Raw genomic sequence first — 17805 nt, forward strand, 5'->3', positions numbered from 1 at the left:
AAAGAATCAAAGTTATATGAGCCTGTAGTGGGTTGTTCCACTTTCATTTTGAGTAGAACTCCAATTCCAGACCTACAAGGGTTGATACATTTGATTTTCATTGATAATTTTGTGTGATTTTGTTATCAACACATTAAACTATGGAAAGAACAAATAATTTAATATAAATATTTCATTCATTCAGCTCAACAATGTGTTACTTTAGTTTTACCTTTATTTTTTGAGCAGTGTATTATTTTTACACTACAAACCGTATTGTGGATCCTACCCAAACTGATACCAGAGCTTTTCACATTTTTAAATAAAAGCAAAATATACTAGTGGCTTTCCCCAAAGCCCTTCTTTATCCCATCTTTAGTTGTGCAAATAAATGGAAAACAACTGGTAAACACATCATTCCTATCAGGTTAGCATCGATCAAATACTGATCCCGCCATTGGTATCGCTATTTGCATCCTCCCGCCCGCCCCGAGTTTGACCCGGAAGTGAATGTCTGTCGCTCGAGCTAAGTGCTGCGTCACACAATACCAAGGCGCACTCGGCCATTTTATGAAATAATTTAAGCGGCAAAACCATAAATATTGGTTTAAAATTATCCGAACGCGTGAAATAACAGGGCTGCCAACTAAATGACTTTGTGAGTTATTGTGATGTTTGTATGTGCTTCTATACTGTTGCTGTAGTCGAGGCTGCCCGAAGACGCAGGTAAGACGCTAGTTAGCATTTGTTGGTTTATCAAACGTGTTGTTTTAGTAGTCGAATTGTGCTTGAGGGCTTTGTTGAAGCTACTTTTGTGTAATTGAACACACCAAGGCAGTTTTCCAAAGGACTGCTATCCATTTGTGGCGGTGAGTGCGGGCTCTAGAAGACGCCATCCAATTTACCACGACGCAGTTGCATGTACATTTTATATATGCTATGGGAGACAATAAGTGAGCACAAAAACATGAAAGTAAAACAATAATGTTTGGAAACAAACATAATCTTGAGTGGGCTGATTATTTGCTAAAAATAACTTAAAGTGGGCATGTTATTCCCAGACAACAGGTGTGTATGGGTATGTTAAGACACCTGAACATAGCGCCAAATGCTGTGAGGAGTTGGAAGGACAAACTGCAAAATGTAGCCAAACTGTACGCTGAATGCGCTACTACTTCATTTTGAGTAATATTTGTGTACTTTACAGTTCTTGGGGAGATGTAACAGGTGTCCGTCGTGTTCCACCTGTACTGTGTTGACACCTTTTTCCTTATCTTAGAAGGTTGCAATGTCAAGACCAAGGTCTTCGTCACCTCAAAGCAGGTAGCTAGACTGACACCTAAAGTCATGTCACATGTTCTACAAATCACTAAAGTGCAATCTTCCGATATATTTCCTGTCCAGGAGGCCCTCGTGGAACGACCGTGGATCTTACAAGGGCTTTTCAGGATACAGTAAAAGTCGGTCTGACTGGAGTTCCGCTCACAGAGATGAAGATCACAGGTTTCGTGATAGCATGATCTCGGAAGGCCACAGAAGAGCCTCCCCACCTCCACAGGATGACATTTGGCGTCACCAGGATCAAGATGGGTATCACCGTGGGAGGCAATCACCTCGTCGTGATGCGATGGAGCGCCGTGTTCCAAGATCTCCTCAGCACGATGGAGGATCAGACACGGACAGACAAAGAAGAGAAGACATGCATTTTAGTAATAGGAGTTGGGCACCATGTTCTTCTCCGAGGTTCTCCAGGGAGCACTTGGCCCCTAATTCTCACTCGGATCACTCAAAAGGAGCATCGGGTTGGCGGCGGGAGGAATGGGGGCAGGGCGGCGGGCGGATCAGAGATGGCAGTCCCAGTGTCAGGTCAGATGAGCACAGAGGAGGCAGAAGAGAGAAGAACGCTGAGGGTCCTCACAGAAGCAGACCAAGAGAAGATCTGTGCCCCCCTTGGAAGAGGCCAAGAAGAGAAATGGAGCCTCAGCATCACAGCGGGTAAATCTGAAGCTAACTGAAACGAAAAAGGGAAGCAAGAAATCAGCTTTCGGACTTCTTCTCTTTGTGCTCTTTCACCAAACTTCTCAGTTTTCTTCTTTTCCTGTCCTAAAGTAACGTACATGATGAGATGATGTTGACCACTAATGTGTCGCCTCCTCTCGCTGTCGCAGGTTCAGATGGAACAACAAGGTCCTTGGCGAACCAGCCTTTGAAGGAGACCACCGCGGGGGTCCTCCATATAAAGATGCTCACGGATCAGGACCATTTGCGTTTGACCACGGTGACTACAACCGAGACAACTGGAAGCCACCCAAGCAGGAACATTTGGACCATGGAGACCATGACTTCAACCAACATAGAGACTCTGGTCCACGGAGCTCCTCGCAGGAGCGATTCAGGACATCAAATAACAAGCCTGATGTCCATGAAGATTCCCGAAGACGCCCCTTTGCAGAGAATTGGAGGGGAGACTATGAAAGCAGGAGGAGCCCACCGCCACAAGAGCGGGCAAACATCCCAAGATTTGCCAGACGACACGGTCCCACAACCCTAAGAGGTAGGGGTGGACCTCATTCTGCGAGAGAGAAGTTCAGTCGCAACCATGTCAGAAACGTCGGACCCCCGAAGTACCGGCCGAACTTTAATCACTTTTCCCGGGGGTACCATGGAAATGCTCCAAAGGATCAGCGAGTGGGATTCAAACCCCATGAGGAAGCTCTTCACTCAAATGACAAGGAGGAGAAGAAGGAGCAAAGCTGGACAGAGGAAGATGGACACTTGGAAGAGACCAGGGCGGCGAGTCTGGACCGACACCTGCGAGGGGACAACCCGGGAAAGGAGCAGAATTGGCCGGGTGACGGCTGGGAGGAAGAGAAGTCCAAAAACATGACGGTTGTAACGGAGGAAACGCTAACCATTAAAGTGGACATGAGCCGGCCGGTCCACAAAAGGTAACGTATTTAGTTTGATTTCAACCTTTCTTGTGAGTAAAAACGACACAGGAAGAGGAAAGGGAAAAACAGTTAGGGAAAGACGTGCCGGGAAGAGAGTTCGACATTGGGAATGACGACGACGATTAGGAGGACAGCGTGTGGCAGAATTGGAATGTTGACCACCTGTTAAACATCTCATCATGCCTTCTGATGTCTTCTCATGTTTCCTCATGATGTCATGAGCTACCCAAAGTGGTGCAAGAACATCTTCGACTTTGCCTGCTCCTGGATTCATGGGAATTCTACACATCTTCGCTGCAAGTGCTCTGAGGAACCACATCTATGGATGATTGGTGCACAAGAATCTGACAGCTGCTTCTCCTGCAACCACTTGGATGACTTGAAGGTGAACCATGGAAGGTGAGATGTTGTAAAGACTATTCGAGGATGAAATCAACATTCACGGATCATCAGGAGTAGCTAAAGGTGGCCTGGGAATCGGCGTCAAAGCACTCCTTTTATTGGGAATATAAATATGCAATGCACTTATTGGCCATTGGCTCAGTCAATTCCACAACATGGATCCTTCTGCTTGGGAATGAAAGACTGAGCGGGATGAAGTTGGTCTGATATGGCTAACCAAAACGCCGCCGCTGGTTGCGAGCGGCCATTTAACAACCAGGAAGCTCATCTCATTCAGGATGGTGCCCAGAGAGCTGGAAGCGTTTGTTCTGATTGCTTCACAGAGGACTTTGTGAGCAAGGCTGATGTAGCGCAGTATGGCTGAATTAGGAATCGAAAAGGAAAAGCACAAAATGGTCGCTCTTCTACGGAAACACATTTGTAAACATGTTACAAATTGCAGTCCTCATGAAAAGCATAATCGCATGAACTCATCTTTGGAGGATGCACGTGAGGAGAACCAGGAAGGAAAATGTTGTCATTCACTGATTGGACCACCAGGAGTATTCCTTCATTCATTAATGGAGTCGACCACATGAATTAAAGGAGTCGAACACATGTCCACATGAAGACATAACAAAGCAGAGGAAGGTTCAAGGGCAAACGTGAGGTTAAAGGCCCCTCACATTTTAAGCGTGGAAGAAAAGGACCTCTACTCGTGGTTGAAGTTTGGTTACATCATTGTCATTTTCCTGGAATGATGAAACGCCAGCAGCGGGCGGGACGAGGAGGAGCATCACAGCCACAAAACAAGTGGCGCTCTCACTTTTTTAGATGAGATCGAAGAAGGGGGGGATTGGAGCGAGCCCGTCTGACTTGGTGCCGCCCGTCATCTACTCGAGAGCCAGTGAAGGATGTTCTATTTGCGTCTCTTTGTAGAATGTGAAAGAGAAATCCTCCGGTGTGGAAAGAAAGTGTCTCCCAAACAGGTGAAGAACATGGAAGAGAAACACTCCAGCGTGGAAAGAAAATGTCTCCCAAACAGGTGAAGAAGGTGGAAGAGAAACACTCCAGTGTGGAAAGAAAATGTCTCCCAAACAGGTGAAGAAGGTGGAAGAGAAACACTCCAGTGTGAAAAGAAAATGTCTCCCAAACAGGTGAAGAACGTGGAAGAGAAACACTCTAGCGTGGAAAGAAAATGTGCCTCAAACAGGTGAAGAACATCAGAGAAACACTGCAGCGTGGAAAGAAAGTGTGTCCCAAGTGTGAACAACATGAAAGAGAGATGTTCCAGTGTGGAAAGAAAATGTCTCCCAAACAGGTGAAGAACATAGAAGAAAATGTCTCCCAAACAGGTGAAGAACATAGAAGAAAATGTCTCCCAAACAGGTGAAGAACATAGAAGAAAATGTCTCCCAAACAGGTGAAGAACATAGAAGAAAATGTCTCCCAAACAGGTGAAGAACATAGAAGAAAATGTCTCCCAAACAGGTGAAGAACGAGAAAGAGAAACACTCCGGTGTGGAAAGAAAATGTCTCCCAAACAAGTGAAGAATATGAAAGAAAATGTCTCCCAAACAAGTGAAGAATATGAAAGAAAATGTCTCCCAAACGGGTGAAGAACATGTGGAAAGAAAATGTCTCCCAAACAGGTGAAGAACTTGTGGAAAAATGTTCCAGTGTGGAAACAAAATGTCTCCCAAACAGGTGAAGAACGTCAAAGAGAAACACTTCAGCCTGGAAAGAAAATGTCTCCCAAAAAGGAGGAGAAAATCTTGGCGGGGGATGCCACAGAGCCGCCAAGAAGCAAATGGTTGAAAACTGGAGCGAATGTGTCTCATCACAGGAAGTACATCAAGCCTTCATGGATGTCAGGAGCCATATATTCACCTTATGGTTCATGCTCAAGCGTGTGAGTGTGGGTTAGTTTGTGTAGGAAAACTAGGTCATGAAGTATTGACCTAGTCAGGTAAGTAGGTTTGTTTGGGGTTTTTTTGGAAAAAAAACAAACCAGTGTGCTAAATAAGTTTGGCCACGCCCCCATGCCTCCCCCATCTCATCATTCCTCACATCTTTCTCCTTATCTCCGTCCCTAAATCTTCCGCTTCCATCTCGACCTTCCCTCCCCCTTTTGCAGCAGCACGCTGTCTTATTCTGCAGATCGCCAGCTCTCTCTAGACCTGGTCAACGTGGGGCGCCAGCGTCTGGACTTCTTGCCCTCCTCAGCAGAGCCGTCCGGGAGCACCCAGGAAGGCACCGTGCACACTGGAACGTTTGCACAGGAAATCATCACACTGGTGCACCATGTCAAAGGTCAGCGTGTCTCGCATGGCGTAACGTTGGATGCATAAGAGGAAGTTCCAATGTACTTTGTCTCCTGCAGAGCTCTACTTTAAAGGCGAAGGCATAACGCTGAACAAACGCTTCTCCGCTCCCCAAAAAAGCAGCCACAGTGAAGAAGAGAGTGTGGGGATGACTTTGGACCAGAGGTTTTCGTCCAACCAGTACGCCACCCACCGTGATGTCGGAATTCTGTTTTAATCGTCCACTTTTGACTTGAGTCTGTGGCCTCTCTCTGCAGCTTCAACTCCAACGTGCCTGCAGAGCCTCAAGACGACCTCTTCCCCCACGTAAGCAAACGTGCCCGGCCTTCTCTGACACCACCAGACTTGTGTCGACATCATGTCGCCACGTTTGCGCACAGCAGCCCACGCATGGACCAGGCGACCTGAGGCACGATCTGGAGCGGCGGCGACAGCAGCGTCTCGATGGCGTGACCATCACCATACCGGGAAGCGGCCAGCGAGGCGCACTAAGCACGGTGAAGTTCTGCGGCGATGATGTGATGATTCCGGAAGTGCAGGGTTGGGAGCCCAACATGGTGAGTCTGAAAGCTGGCTTGACCTTTCATGTGGCATATGGGCCGCCAAACTTTGACCTTCTGTCTGTAGGGTTCCAGGAGAGGAGGAGCTCCTCACAGAATGAACGCCGGTCCGCCACAAAGGTACATGAACCGTCAACCCATGAGGGGCCAGAACCAGTGCAGCAACGCAGGTGACTTAATGCTCGAATAGTCCACACTAACTAGATGTCACCAAAAAACATAAAGGCTCCAATTAAAAACTTTTGTACCCAATAAAATCTAATTAGCATAGGAAAAAATGAAAACCATGTGGCTGTAGGCAACCCCCGATGTAGTGTTTGTTTAATTTAGCAATATGGCATGAGGTGCATTTGAAGTATCCACCATGTGTGCTCTTGAATGCAGTTAAAACAGCGGCTACTGCCCTCTAGTGGCTGCTTGTAAGACGGTCCTGAATTAGTTCTACCTTGACCCTCAACCTGGTGAGGCTCAGTGAGTCGCTTTTAGAAATCTTTTTCTGTCTCTCGGTTGTGTAACAGCCTCAGTAGAGCCCTTGACCTTTGACCTAGTGACTGTTTCCCTGCACCGTGGAGCTCGTCCAATCCCATTTCCTGCGCTCGCTCGTCACTGCCCACAAGGCAAAAAAAAAAAAAAAACCTCCTCCACTGTTGTGTTTGAGGGCTGATCCGCATTAGTCGCCGCCTCTTTGACTTAACCTGAATGTCTTTTTCCCTTCCTTCTGCTTTGTGTGTGTGTCTGTGTGTCGCCGCCGTCGCCGCCACCCGCAGGTCCCAACTGGTGATAGCCAACCCACCGTTGGCTCGGAACGCCGTCTGCCGACCCGCTCAAGAAGATGCCAACAAGTGGCTGTCATCACGTTTTGTCTGCTTCACCCTCATGTCTTTGTATGTCTTTCCCTTTCTTGTCGTATCTTTTCGCTCTCCTTTGTTTCGACACATTTCAACGCTGAAATCGTTAGCTGGTAGCAGATCTAGTTTATTTAGATCTGACGCATTTAAAAGTTATAGGAATAAATGAAAAAAAAATCACCCCAGCTTTTGTGTGGTGTTTGTAAACGGTATAAATGATACAGTTGGAGAGCTTGACTCCGCCTCCAACACACACGCTACGTCGTAACACACAGGAAGTAATGACTAAAGGCACAAACAAAGTAAAAAAACAGCAAAATAGAATCTGGAAAACGTGATACAAAATAAAAACCTTAGTGTAAAATGCAGCCTAGTTGGCAAGAAGTAGGTAAAACGTCTTTAACTGCGTTTCAGTCGGCGCACTTCCACACTTCAGTACCCGGATGTTAAATGGTGAGCCCGAACCACGATCAAATCAAATGCAAGTGTGGAGGTGTGCGAATTGAAACATAGCCGTTCTTTCGGTCCACCGACATATCCACCATGCAATGTGACTTCCTGTATTCACAGAAGTCTCTTATGAAGGGTGAGAAGGCGGCAGTGCCCAGGGGTGGTCCAGGCGGGGGGGTGTGCAGTTAAAGATGGGAATCGCACGACAACGGCCTGAATGCCACTTCCGTGTTCTCCTCCATGATGATGTCAAAGCGGCACATCAGCGGCCTAATGGAACGCAAAACATCAGTTACCCATGGCTGCCTGTCACCCTTCTGGTCTCGAGGCCGTCTCCACTTCCACTCACCTTTCTGGCCGTTCCAGCGCCGTCAGTCGTATCCGCAGCAGTCTGATTTTGTAGCGTGGGCCGATCACATTGCCGGTGTTGATGCGTAGGGAGATCTTCTGCACGTGCGGCAGGTCCTCATCGAACTGGGCCAGGAGACGCGTGGACGTGAACTGCTCGAAGCGCAAGAGTTTGCTGTGGAGGGAGGTGTGATGAGACCACGGTGGATACATGTATTAGAACCGGGGGGTGCTTACTGGTCTATCCGGGCCTCAGTAATGGTCCTGCCACTGTGCAGGCGGATGTAGACCACACCCCAGCGGAGGTACTGGTTCCACGTCACCATGTCCACCCTGTAGTTGAGTTCTGGCACACATGTATAACAAGCACTTTGAGAATCCGAATTGTTAAAGGTAAATAGAAGTCATGTGACTCACTTCTATAGGGGAGGGTCGCTGTGGTGCTGAAGAACACTTTGGTCTGCCCCAAACGCAGGAGGCTTTCACGCCATTGGCTGACGTCGTAACCTGAGAGGAAAAGTATCAGCCCATAAAGTCCATGACTGTAAGACAATACTCCATTTTTAATGCTCACCGAGTTGGGGGCAAGGGGCGGGCTTAAAGGCCTCACACTGCATGCACCGCCCATCCAGGAAGTCGGCATAGGAGGAGCACGGGTAGGCGGTAAGGCTGCAGGTTCGGTTGAGCGCGCACAAGTACAAAAACATTGACCGCTGGTGGTCACACACGAAATAAGACTTTCCTGTAGAGTGGAGAAGGGGGTTCATGCCGCCGCCGACAAGACGGTGTGTTTATGTGCTTACCGGCAAATATGGTTTTGGGGCACCCTGGTTGGTCCGCACCCCCGTTGGCGTAGAAGTCAATGTGACCGTGAGCGCCTCGCAGGCCAAAAGCTGCAGCACAGAAATTAGGGAGCGTGTGTAACCACAAAACTGGTTCTGGTTTTGGGAAGTGTTGTTGGACTCACAATCCATGTCTGTATGCAGCACGTCAACAAACATGGCGTCCGATGGGTCCAGCCTGTCGTCTGGAGTGGCGCTAGTGAAGAGGGGCCCCGCCGGGTCCAAACCTGGACCACAGGCAAACAGAGTTAATCTTACAGTATTGCAGGCAGCGCATGTGAGATTTTATTTTTATGAAGTACCTGTGATGCGTCCAAGCTTTCCCTTTAGGTTGGCGCCCACATACCCAGCCAGGTGAGCCCCCAAACTGACCCCAATGAGGTGAAGTGAGCTCAGCGTGGCTCCTTCCTCCTAAGGACACATTCCATCTTGAGCTCCCATTTGCTGCCATGTCCATGTGAAGGCTCACCTGCATGCTCAAGATGAACCCTGTCAGGTTGTAGGCCGCCTCCCTGGTGTAGCTAACGGCGGTGATGTAGTTGAGATTGGCGGCCCCCCGGTTCCAGTCCACCACAATCACGTTCATGTCCTCCTGCTTTGCCAGCAGGCGCACGAGGTGGTCGATCCAGATGGGCGGCGCCCCCGTGGGGCGGTAGCCGTGGACGATGAAGGCGGTGGGACGAGAGAGGTTGAAGAGCGGCTGCGAAGGGAAGAGGTGGTGATGGAGTTCGCGGCCGCAGTCCAGGTTGGAGCGCGTGTAGAGGAGCAGGCGCACGTACAGGCTGGTGCCCATGAAGCAGTGGGACAGGTTCAGGTCGGTGAAGTTGTCGCAGGGATCATCGGCACCCGATTCCTCCCAGCCTAGACCAGGCATGTGGAGAACGAGACTTACAAGTCGGGTATGCAGTGTCTCTTCTTTATTGTTGTTAATTTGTTCCTATATGAGAATTTCTGCATAGTAGGATTCCTTATTGATAAATTACCAGTAAATATTTTTGTACTGTGAACAAAGGAAACCTGTTCACAACATATTTTAGCAGTATTTGAGCTCTCGAGACTGGTGTGGATTCACCTTTTACACTCGTATTAACCAATGAAGAAGCTACAATGCTCAGGTGTGAGTGGTGGCGGACAGGAAGTTTCGGTTTAGCTTGTGAATAGCAGGCATCTGCTGCAGTACATTCATTTTATAGCTCAGTGTGTTCCATAGTTTTATCCCATGTATTAATATGTTAATTAAATACCAATAGAATCGACAAACGTTACTACATGATGAAAAAAAAACCCCAATCCAAAGTCCCGGTCTCGAGTACGTTTTATGGGACACTGGAGGTACTCGGGTGCGACACTGCCCTCAATCGGATCAGCCTGCTATAAAAACACCTCATCCTTCGACGCAAGAGGTGATTAGTGTAGTCAATCAAAGCAGGGGGGTGGGACCACTGCAGGGAGATGGAAGTAATTAACGCCATTACTGTTACTACTTCACTAAGAAGTTAGATTGCATATTCTGGGAATGTTTTTCGGATTTTCTATTTAAGTCGTGTTGCAAAAAATTGCCATCTTACCTTGGCAGAGCACGAGGACTCCCAGCAGACCCAGGTGTCTGCAGGACAGCATCCTTTCGAGTTTCTCAGGGAATGACAGCGAGCGGCGTTCCTGGTAAGATCGGGCTGAGCCTGTTGGTTAAGAAGGCAGGGAAGGCTCCTTGTGGGAGGAGCTAAAAGTAAGAGTAGGAGTCGGCTAATCACATGGCTTATTTTGCACACCAGTAACACCATGTCCGAGCATGCCCCTGCTGGTAGCTGGAGGTATGACATGATACGGTTTTGTCGGGTTTGGTTTAGGCCTATCCAACTAAGGGTGCTTGTGGTCCACAAAAGATGTCCGCGAAGTAAAGGGAGAACTTGCCTGGTGGTCCCGCAACGATCTCCATCCCAGATTAGTGGCTGTGAGGGTTATTAATAGCTTCCAAAGGCGGCCCTGCCCTCTAGAATCGGCACCGACACATATAATTTAGCTTGCAGCATGCTGGGAGTACTTCAAAGCAGCTGGCATTGTGAGGTCCGCGTGAAGTCATCACACTGGGACACTCTCAAGTCTTCACCATCTTGAGGACTTTGTCCAGAACTTGTGGACAGCCAGATAACGGATCAGGGAAAAGGTCACAATGTTCTGGCTGCCAAAGAGCTTATTAGTTGAAGCAACCCCACGTCACATACACAAACGTCAGTCACATGACTTGGCAAAGATAGGAGAGCAGCGTGGAAGAGATTAGAACATGAGACGTGGGTCTGATCTTATTTTGAATGGAAACTTAATTGATCTGCAGATGATTGACAGTCTGCAGCATCTTCTGGCTCTTTTAAAATAAAAGGCACTCAGGTTAGTTAAAAAAAACAAAACAAACATATAGATTATTTTACAGTTGTGGTTCCTTAACAGTACTGCTGCTGGTGATGGTGTCCATTAGTTCTGTAGGTAGCAAGACGACCAGGACGTTGGTGCTGCTTCGGGCTGAGGCTGCAGGTATCTCAGGTGGAGCGCCACTGGAGGGAGATTGGACGCCGCCTCCTTTAAAGCCTCAGACGCCTTCGCTTCCCCTTCGGCTGCTATCATCATGGACACAACATGAAAAACGTTACTTTCAACTACATGTTCCCTTCACGTCCACCATGACTTGAAATGCGTCACATGACCTTCACTTGAACCTATAGCGGCTCAGCCTTCACACAGATGGCGATGTCAGGTCAGAGTGGGCCGGCAGACCCAACAACATCAATCTGTCCAGGCGGCAACAGACCGACAGATTGTGGTACACTACTAAAAGACCAGACTTCTTTTCTGGTACCTTGGCTCTCGTTCCTTCCTGGAAGCTGCAGACTCTGAGGCCAGACAACACTGGAGACCGGCAGGGAAGCGCAGGTTCGTCACAGCGACCCGCTCCACCTGGACACCCCAGCAGCACTCAGCACCATCTGCAGGAGAAGACAGGTATTGCATGCATTCCCACAGAATTAATATCATTAGCGTTCAGTCCAACTGTTTTTACCGCCATCTATTGGGCTTGAGTGGAACAGCAACATTGGGAAGACCAGAAAGTGAAGAGTTTTTTTTAAGTCTAGAAAGACAAGCACATACTAGTAACGTATAATTAAATAATACTTAATTACACATAAGTATAATTAAATTATACTTTATTGTCTATAATGATTGTTACAATACACGTTGCTAAACTGCACACCATACTAAGCGTTTCGTGTCAGTAGACTCTCATATCCCCCCCCCTCTCTATTGCTGACTTGGTTTGTTCCTCCTCCGGTTCGAAGCTGCGAGCGGGAGGAAGTTGCCGCCGTGTTGCCGGAAGTTGATGTCCATTCAAAGGCATAAAGTGGCTTCAAAGTAGCTCGAACTGTTATAACTATCTTGCTTTTATTTTATTTCGGCGTTGAATAGAACTAAAAGTCGTTTTAAAAGCTACACGTGCTATTAAACCAACTTTTTGCTAGCTCACCGTGTTTTTAACTTGGACGACGGGAATCTGGGGCACATTTAAGTTCTGTTTAGTGACATTAAGTGGGTCGTCGTTCTCCGGGATGGACGTGACGACAAGCTTGAAGTCTCTTCTACTCGCCATACAGCAATATGGAGAAGGCAGGAGCGCTCACAATGCTGCACAGCTCCTTAAACAAGTGGAGGTAATTATCTGTTTTTTCTGCAATATATATGACTTATGTACTGTACTGTATTTGCATGCTAGTATATAGCAGGACTTAATCCCTGAGTTTATAACGATATATCAATACGCACGATATATTTGGACACATATAGAGCAAAAACACATATTTGTGAAAATAAACATATATAAGAACGGAAAAAATATTGTATTCCAATACAATACTACCCTGATATTGATATTTGGATCGAGCCTTCCGCCTTAACCATATAGTAGACTTGATAGAATCAGTCTATTGATTGGTAATGTTGTTTCTGTACGCCTACTAATATATAAAGTAGTATACTTAAGTGGTACCATTGGATAATAGCAAATGGAGGAATGCAGTGTTTCCTATACTGTCATTTATTTGCAGTGGCCCACCACAAATACATTTTGTGCTCCCTTCCAAGTGTCACAAGTGTGAATGTTTGCAGGAGATTTCTGCCCTCAAATGCGAGCAGCTGCTGTCCTCAGGCCAGCTTTTACCCACCGAGTGTGTCCGCAGCCTGGTGGAGCTGACTGGGAACCCAAACACATGCCCCACCGTGGCGAGTGCCATCATCTCCCTGCTGGCTCAGCTGGGTACATTCTGGCACTGTCTCATGTGACTCATTAAAATATGTGTTAAACTGGCCTGTCCATCATTTTCAGCTTGTGATGATGACAGCAGAAGGATACTTCACAGCAGCTTCAACCTCACCAGCATCATGGCATCTGTCATACATCGGCACAGCACCACGCCAGAAGATCCTTTGGTACTGCAGGTTAGACCCCTGCCGACCTCCATTTTGTTTCTGTATAAATAAGGCGTGTTAAAGCATGTTCATCTATGGCAGCACGGTGGCCTAGTGGTGAACATGTCTGCCTCACTGTCAGATGTGTGCTCTGTATTTGGCTGGCGACCTGTCCTGGGTGTCAATTTGATCCCTCATCGGCGCATTGTTATTCCAGGCTGTATCGCCATAGTAATACCGTTTCCTATGACCACTTTAAGAGTCTACAGTTGCTGCAGAAGCTGACCTACAGCACCCGTGTGTTCCCGTCCACCAGCTACATTCACGAGCTCATCGGCTTCCTCATGACCAACATGTAAAAACGTTAGCAGATACGCAGCGAATGTTTCCTGCCTGCCACTCACATGGATCTTTTCCGTCTCAGCCACTCCCAAAATGACGACATCACCATGCCGTGCCTCGGCCTGATGGCTAACCTGTGTCGGGACAACCCCACGGTGCAGAGTCACATCAAGTCACTGGTGGGTTTTAATTAAGCAATGTCGCTTGTTGTTTCATCATCTTATTTTGCAGTAAATCTCTTTTACATCCGTGTGACCTCTTGCAGGATAACATCAAGCCCTTTTATCGAACGCTCATCAACTTTCTGGCTCACAACAGCCTCACTGTGGTGGTCTTCACATTGTCCATTCTGGCTAGCCTCACTCTCAACGAGAAGGTTGGAGAGAAGGTGGGTGCTGAAGCGGTCGCCATGCTGGTTTGTTTGTTACACAGGTGAAAATCTTTTCCTGACTCATGGTATGTGTCTTTGTCAGCTGTTTGATGCCAAGAACATCCACCAGACCTTCCAGCTGGTCTTCAACATCATTGTGAACGGCGACGGCACTCTCACTCGGAAGTACTCTGTGGACCTTTTGGTTGATCTCTTGCAGAACCCTAAAATTGCAGATTATCTCACCCGGTACCACAATCACACACACGCACATTAAGGTCGGATGTGTACAAGCAGTGTCATGAGCCAGGTGTGTTGTGGTCTCACAGGTATCAGCACTTCTCAGCATGTGTGTCTCAGGTTTTAGGACTGCTGCAGTTAAAGGATTCTGACTCTGCGGCCAAGGTGAGTTGTGTGTAATTAGCTTTGTTTTGTCTTGAACTGTGAGGAGTTGATCACATGATCACTAAAACACCTGACTGTTTGGTGGCGACAAGTCTTGATATTGAAGAAGATTCAGTGTTTGTCAAGTCATGTTGTGGGTCTGCAGGTTTTGGATCTGCTCCTCGCCATGTGTGGTGTCTCGGGCCTACGTCCGCTCCTGTGCCAGGTCCTGTTCAAGCCAGCCGCGCCCAAACTCAGGGCGACGGGTCGTAGGCAGGGGGCGGCGCTTGGCGGAGAACCCATGGCGGAGCCGGGGCTGGCACTGGTGCAATGGCTGAGCTCGCCTGTGGAGGGCGCCGAGGGTTGCTCACTGAAGGCTCTGCAGCTCTTGAAGGACCTGCTGGAGGTAGTTAATACATTAATAGTTCATTTTTAATACAGTTTTCATAGCTCCCTCTGCTGGTAGCTGCATTGATGTTCGTTTTGCGGTCTTTCTATCCAGGAGGCACTGGGAGCCGCCTCCGTGTCCGATGGCGTGCGCAGCTTCGTGGAAATGCTCCTTCCCGTCCTGCTTGGCTTCGTCAAAGATGCGGACCCCGCCCACAGAGACGCTCACCTGAGACACCACTGCGAGCGCATCACTCATGTCAACGACGTGCTGCTCGATATCCTCGCCGTCACGCCGTCGTCGGCCTCTCTGTGTTCCTTGCCACGTGTTTCTTGTTCATCTAAGCCTTAACTCGTCCACTCATGTGCGCTGAGGACGCCACGCGGGCTCTGGTGTCCAAGCAGGTGAGCGCTCAGCTGTGCCTCTCACAGGTGGAAATGCTTCTTGCCGGTTGTCATAGCAACAACCCTCCCGGCTCGGACAACAACAACCTCAGGTGAGTGAATGGTGCGTAAAAGTCCTCCACAGTGGACATAACACGTGTGTACGTGTGGATAGTCAGGTCTGTGCCGAGGCTCTGCTGAAGACGTTGGAGTTGATGAGCAAACTGAGGCAGCAGGTGAAGGACATGGAGACCAGCTTCTATCGCACACTTCAGGTAACCTCCATCTTTCTCCCCGCCATCTTCATCCTACGGTAGTCCTCACAGCCCGCGTGTCCATCTGACAGGACCAGAGGATAGCCACGCCCCTCTCTCAGGCCCTGACCTCTCATCACAGGGAGCACGTGCAGACCGGCCTCGCTCTCTTGTTAGAGGCCACGGCCCTCCCGGACTTTCCGTCCCTGGTGTGAGTGTCCAGTGATGTGTAAAATAGTCCTAGTGTCTGCGTATATAGTCCTGATTTCTCCTTGCAGACTTGGGGAAAGTATCGCCGCCCGCAATGCTTACCGCCAAAGGGAGGCTGACTTGTCTATCAAGCGCATCGCAGTACAGGACATCCCTGCTCCTTCTGCTCTTCCTTCTTCTCGCATCAACACCAGTGGCCTGGAGGTGTCCAGCGCATCCAGTAGTGGCGTCCACAGCCTGGTGGACAAGCTCCACAGTGGCTTGGAGGTTAAATTGATATCCTGTCTCTTAGTCAACTTCCTGGTTGCCACTTGTACTCACAAACTGACCCATGTCTCCTTATAGCTGCAGGAGCAGGCGAAGGACGGCCATGTGTCTGACATCATTGACGTTTATGAACAGAAGCTCGCTACCCTCGCTGTGAGTCATGAACAAGCCCCGTTTTTTAATCATAGCCACGTTTCCAAGTGTGGTCCAGCTGGAGGTCCTGCTGCCAAAAGTGGCAACCACAAGATGATTCCATGTTTTTCCAAAATGATGTTCTTGTTGTCAGTCCAAGGAGAGTCGCCTCCAGGACCTGCTGGAGGCGAAAGCTGTGGCGCTGTCTCAGGCTGACCGCCTTATCACTCAGTATCACTTCCAACGAGCTCAGGCCGAGGCCGAGGTGATGTTTGCCCCCCACCCACCCCACCAAAACTTCTAAAGGCGTGACCCTGCATGATGAGTGATGATTATCTGATCTGGAACGCAGGCTCGTAAGCTGGCCAGTCTGCTGAAGGAGGCGGAGCGGCGGCGAGAGGAGCTGCAGGGTGAGTTGGGTGGCCAGCTTGAGGAGGTGAAACGCTCCAAGGCCGACATGGAGGAGCTGCTGCAGCACAACGCGCGACTGCAACACGACTCAGAGGAGCACCAGGCCCTCAAAGGAAGCTACAACACCCTGCTCAACAGGTGAGAACACGGGACCCTACCCGAGTGGAGGCAATAATCGCAGTACATCATTTTCTCTGCGTGTCAGGTTTACCGAGAGCGAACGGATCCTGAGAGAGCTTCAGGCGGCTCACAGCAGCCTCGCCAAACAGCTCGACACGCTGAGGAAGAACCACGAAGCACTGCAGCAGCAGCACGACGGGTATGCAGCATTTCACCTCATTTTTTTACCTCTAACCTGGCTCACTCGGACTCCTCACTGTCGCCAGGACGGCGTCATTGCTGCAGGAGAAGGAGAAGGAGATGACGTCATTGCGTTCAGATCTGCAGCTGAAGGAGGATGACATCGAAGGTGAGATGAAAAAAAACCTCACAAATTTGTGGCGCCACCTGCAGGTCATATTGGGAACAACTAAGTAAGATGAGTTGTCATTGTTAGGTTTGCAAGGTGAGCTGCGGGCACACGGTGAGAAAGCCAGGGTCAAGGAGCAGGAGAGGAGGGAGATGGAGGAGATGTTGGACGTTCTTAGGAAGGAACTCAACAAGACGGAGCAGGCCAGAAAGGACGCTAGCATCAAGGTAATAAGGTGTAATGGTCATTTTTGTGATTCCCAGTATAACTGGAATCGAAGCATTATCCTCACAAGGGTCGCGGGGGTGCTGGAGCCTATCCCAGCTGTCTTCAGGCGAGAGGCGGGGTACACCCTGGACTGGTGGCCAGCCAATCACAGGGCACATATAGACAAACAACCATTCACACTCACATTCATACCTATGGACAATTTGGAGTCGCCAATTATGTTTCCAATTCCAATGTTTTTGGAATGTGAGTCCGGGGAGAACATGCAAACTCCACACAGAGATGGCCGAGGGTGGATTTGAACCCTGGTCTCCTAGCTGTGAGGTCTGCGCGCTAACCACACGAATGCCGTGCAGCCACAGGGGTCACAATTAAAATTCTTTAAAAAAAAAAGATAATGAAAACGGTATATTCCAGGCGTCGTCTCTGGAGCTTCAGAAGAGTCACCTGGAAGGCAAACTGAAGCAGAAGGAGGATGAGCTAAGTAAGCACTCCGCCATGATCGCCATGATCCACAGTCTGAGCAGCGGCAAGATGAAAAGCGATGTCAACCTCTCGCTGTGAGACGCACAACACCACCACAATGGAAAAATGACATCAACTTTATATTAAACATCACATGATGATTTCTTTACAACTGTTTTTTTTCCTATGTTTCTATTTAAATAACATGTTTTGTATCTTTTAGTATTTGGTCAATAAATGTTGATAAATGTGTTCTTTTGTGTAGCGATTCAGTACCCAAAGAGACCTATGTATAGACTAGAATTGTGTTAATTTGAGTTTTATTATCTCTTATGTTTAGTTTGCTTTCAATGAGGCTGTTTAATGT

General features: G+C 48.5%; 3 protein-coding genes across 3 annotated transcripts; 2 read left to right on the forward strand and 1 right to left on the reverse strand.

Moving 5' to 3' along the window:
- Positions 1-464: 464 nt before the first annotated feature.
- Positions 465-7409, forward strand: LOC131108470 (uncharacterized). The gene is made up of 9 exons (XM_078792402.1): positions 465-705; positions 1384-1974; positions 2148-2927; positions 5449-5624; positions 5695-5815; positions 5893-5941; positions 6016-6192; positions 6263-6365; positions 6963-7409. Exons 1-9 carry the CDS (start codon positions 659-661, stop codon positions 6974-6976), a joined length of 2058 nt encoding a protein of 685 aa, XP_078648528.1. The 5' UTR covers positions 465-658; the 3' UTR covers positions 6977-7409.
- lipib (lipase, member Ib) lies at positions 6628-10496 on the reverse strand. The gene is made up of 10 exons (XM_058059445.2): positions 10252-10496; positions 9153-9544; positions 8986-9094; positions 8809-8910; positions 8645-8734; positions 8416-8583; positions 8259-8348; positions 8079-8187; positions 7843-8016; positions 6628-7763 (listed from the first exon to the last, which is right to left on the reverse strand). Exons 1-10 carry the CDS (start codon positions 10301-10303, stop codon positions 7679-7681), a joined length of 1371 nt encoding a protein of 456 aa, XP_057915428.2. The 5' UTR covers positions 10304-10496; the 3' UTR covers positions 6628-7678.
- On the forward strand, positions 8892-17690 carry cip2a (cellular inhibitor of PP2A). Its single transcript, XM_058059423.2, has 23 exons — positions 8892-9582; positions 11157-11676; positions 12279-12381; positions 12836-12983; positions 13053-13165; positions 13396-13490; positions 13560-13656; positions 13743-13865; positions 13951-14096; positions 14177-14252; positions 14398-14637; positions 14734-14896; positions 14980-15115; positions 15178-15277; positions 15349-15467; positions 15535-15733; positions 15812-15886; positions 16020-16130; positions 16218-16414; positions 16482-16595; positions 16663-16745; positions 16833-16972; positions 17391-17690. The coding sequence occupies exons 3-23, from the start codon at positions 12280-12282 to the stop codon at positions 17535-17537; spliced, it is 2724 nt and encodes a 907-aa protein (XP_057915406.2). The 5' UTR covers positions 8892-9582; positions 11157-11676; position 12279; the 3' UTR covers positions 17538-17690.
- The last annotated feature ends 115 nt before the right edge of the window (positions 17691-17805 follow it).

This window comes from Doryrhamphus excisus, linkage group LG7 (assembly GCF_037039965.1).
Source record: "Doryrhamphus excisus strain RoL-2023G ecotype Guam linkage group LG7, RoL_Dexc_Guam_v1.1, whole genome shotgun sequence".
NCBI lineage: Eukaryota > Metazoa > Chordata > Actinopteri > Syngnathiformes > Syngnathidae > Doryrhamphus > Doryrhamphus excisus.

Bases quoted from the DNA above. Each gene is read 5' to 3' on its own strand.
- LOC131108470 (XM_078792402.1), top strand. From the start codon at position 659: ATGTGCTTCTATACTGTTGCTGTAGTCGAGGCTGCCCGAAGACGCAG. The intron at 5,942-6,015 runs GTAAGCAAACGT...GTTTGCGCACAG, and splicing joins AAGACGACCTCTTCCCCCAC to CAGCCCACGCATGGACCAGG. The intron at 6,193-6,262 runs GTGAGTCTGAAA...TTCTGTCTGTAG, and splicing joins AGGGTTGGGAGCCCAACATG to GGTTCCAGGAGAGGAGGAGC.
- lipib (XM_058059445.2), bottom strand. From the start codon at position 10,303: ATGCTGTCCTGCAGACACCTGGGTCTGCTGGGAGTCCTCGTGCTCTGC. The intron at 9,545-10,251 runs GTAAGATGGCAA...TGCCTGGTCTAG, and splicing joins AGTCCTCGTGCTCTGCCAAG to GCTGGGAGGAATCGGGTGCC. The intron at 8,188-8,258 runs GTGAGTCACATG...CATGTGTGCCAG, and splicing joins AGCGACCCTCCCCTATAGAA to AACTCAACTACAGGGTGGAC.
- cip2a (XM_058059423.2), top strand. From the start codon at position 12,280: ATGGACGTGACGACAAGCTTGAAGTCTCTTCTACTCGCCATACAGCAA. The intron at 16,596-16,662 runs GTATGCAGCATT...CACTGTCGCCAG, and splicing joins CTGCAGCAGCAGCACGACGG to GACGGCGTCATTGCTGCAGG. The intron at 16,746-16,832 runs GTGAGATGAAAA...TGTCATTGTTAG, and splicing joins GAAGGAGGATGACATCGAAG to GTTTGCAAGGTGAGCTGCGG.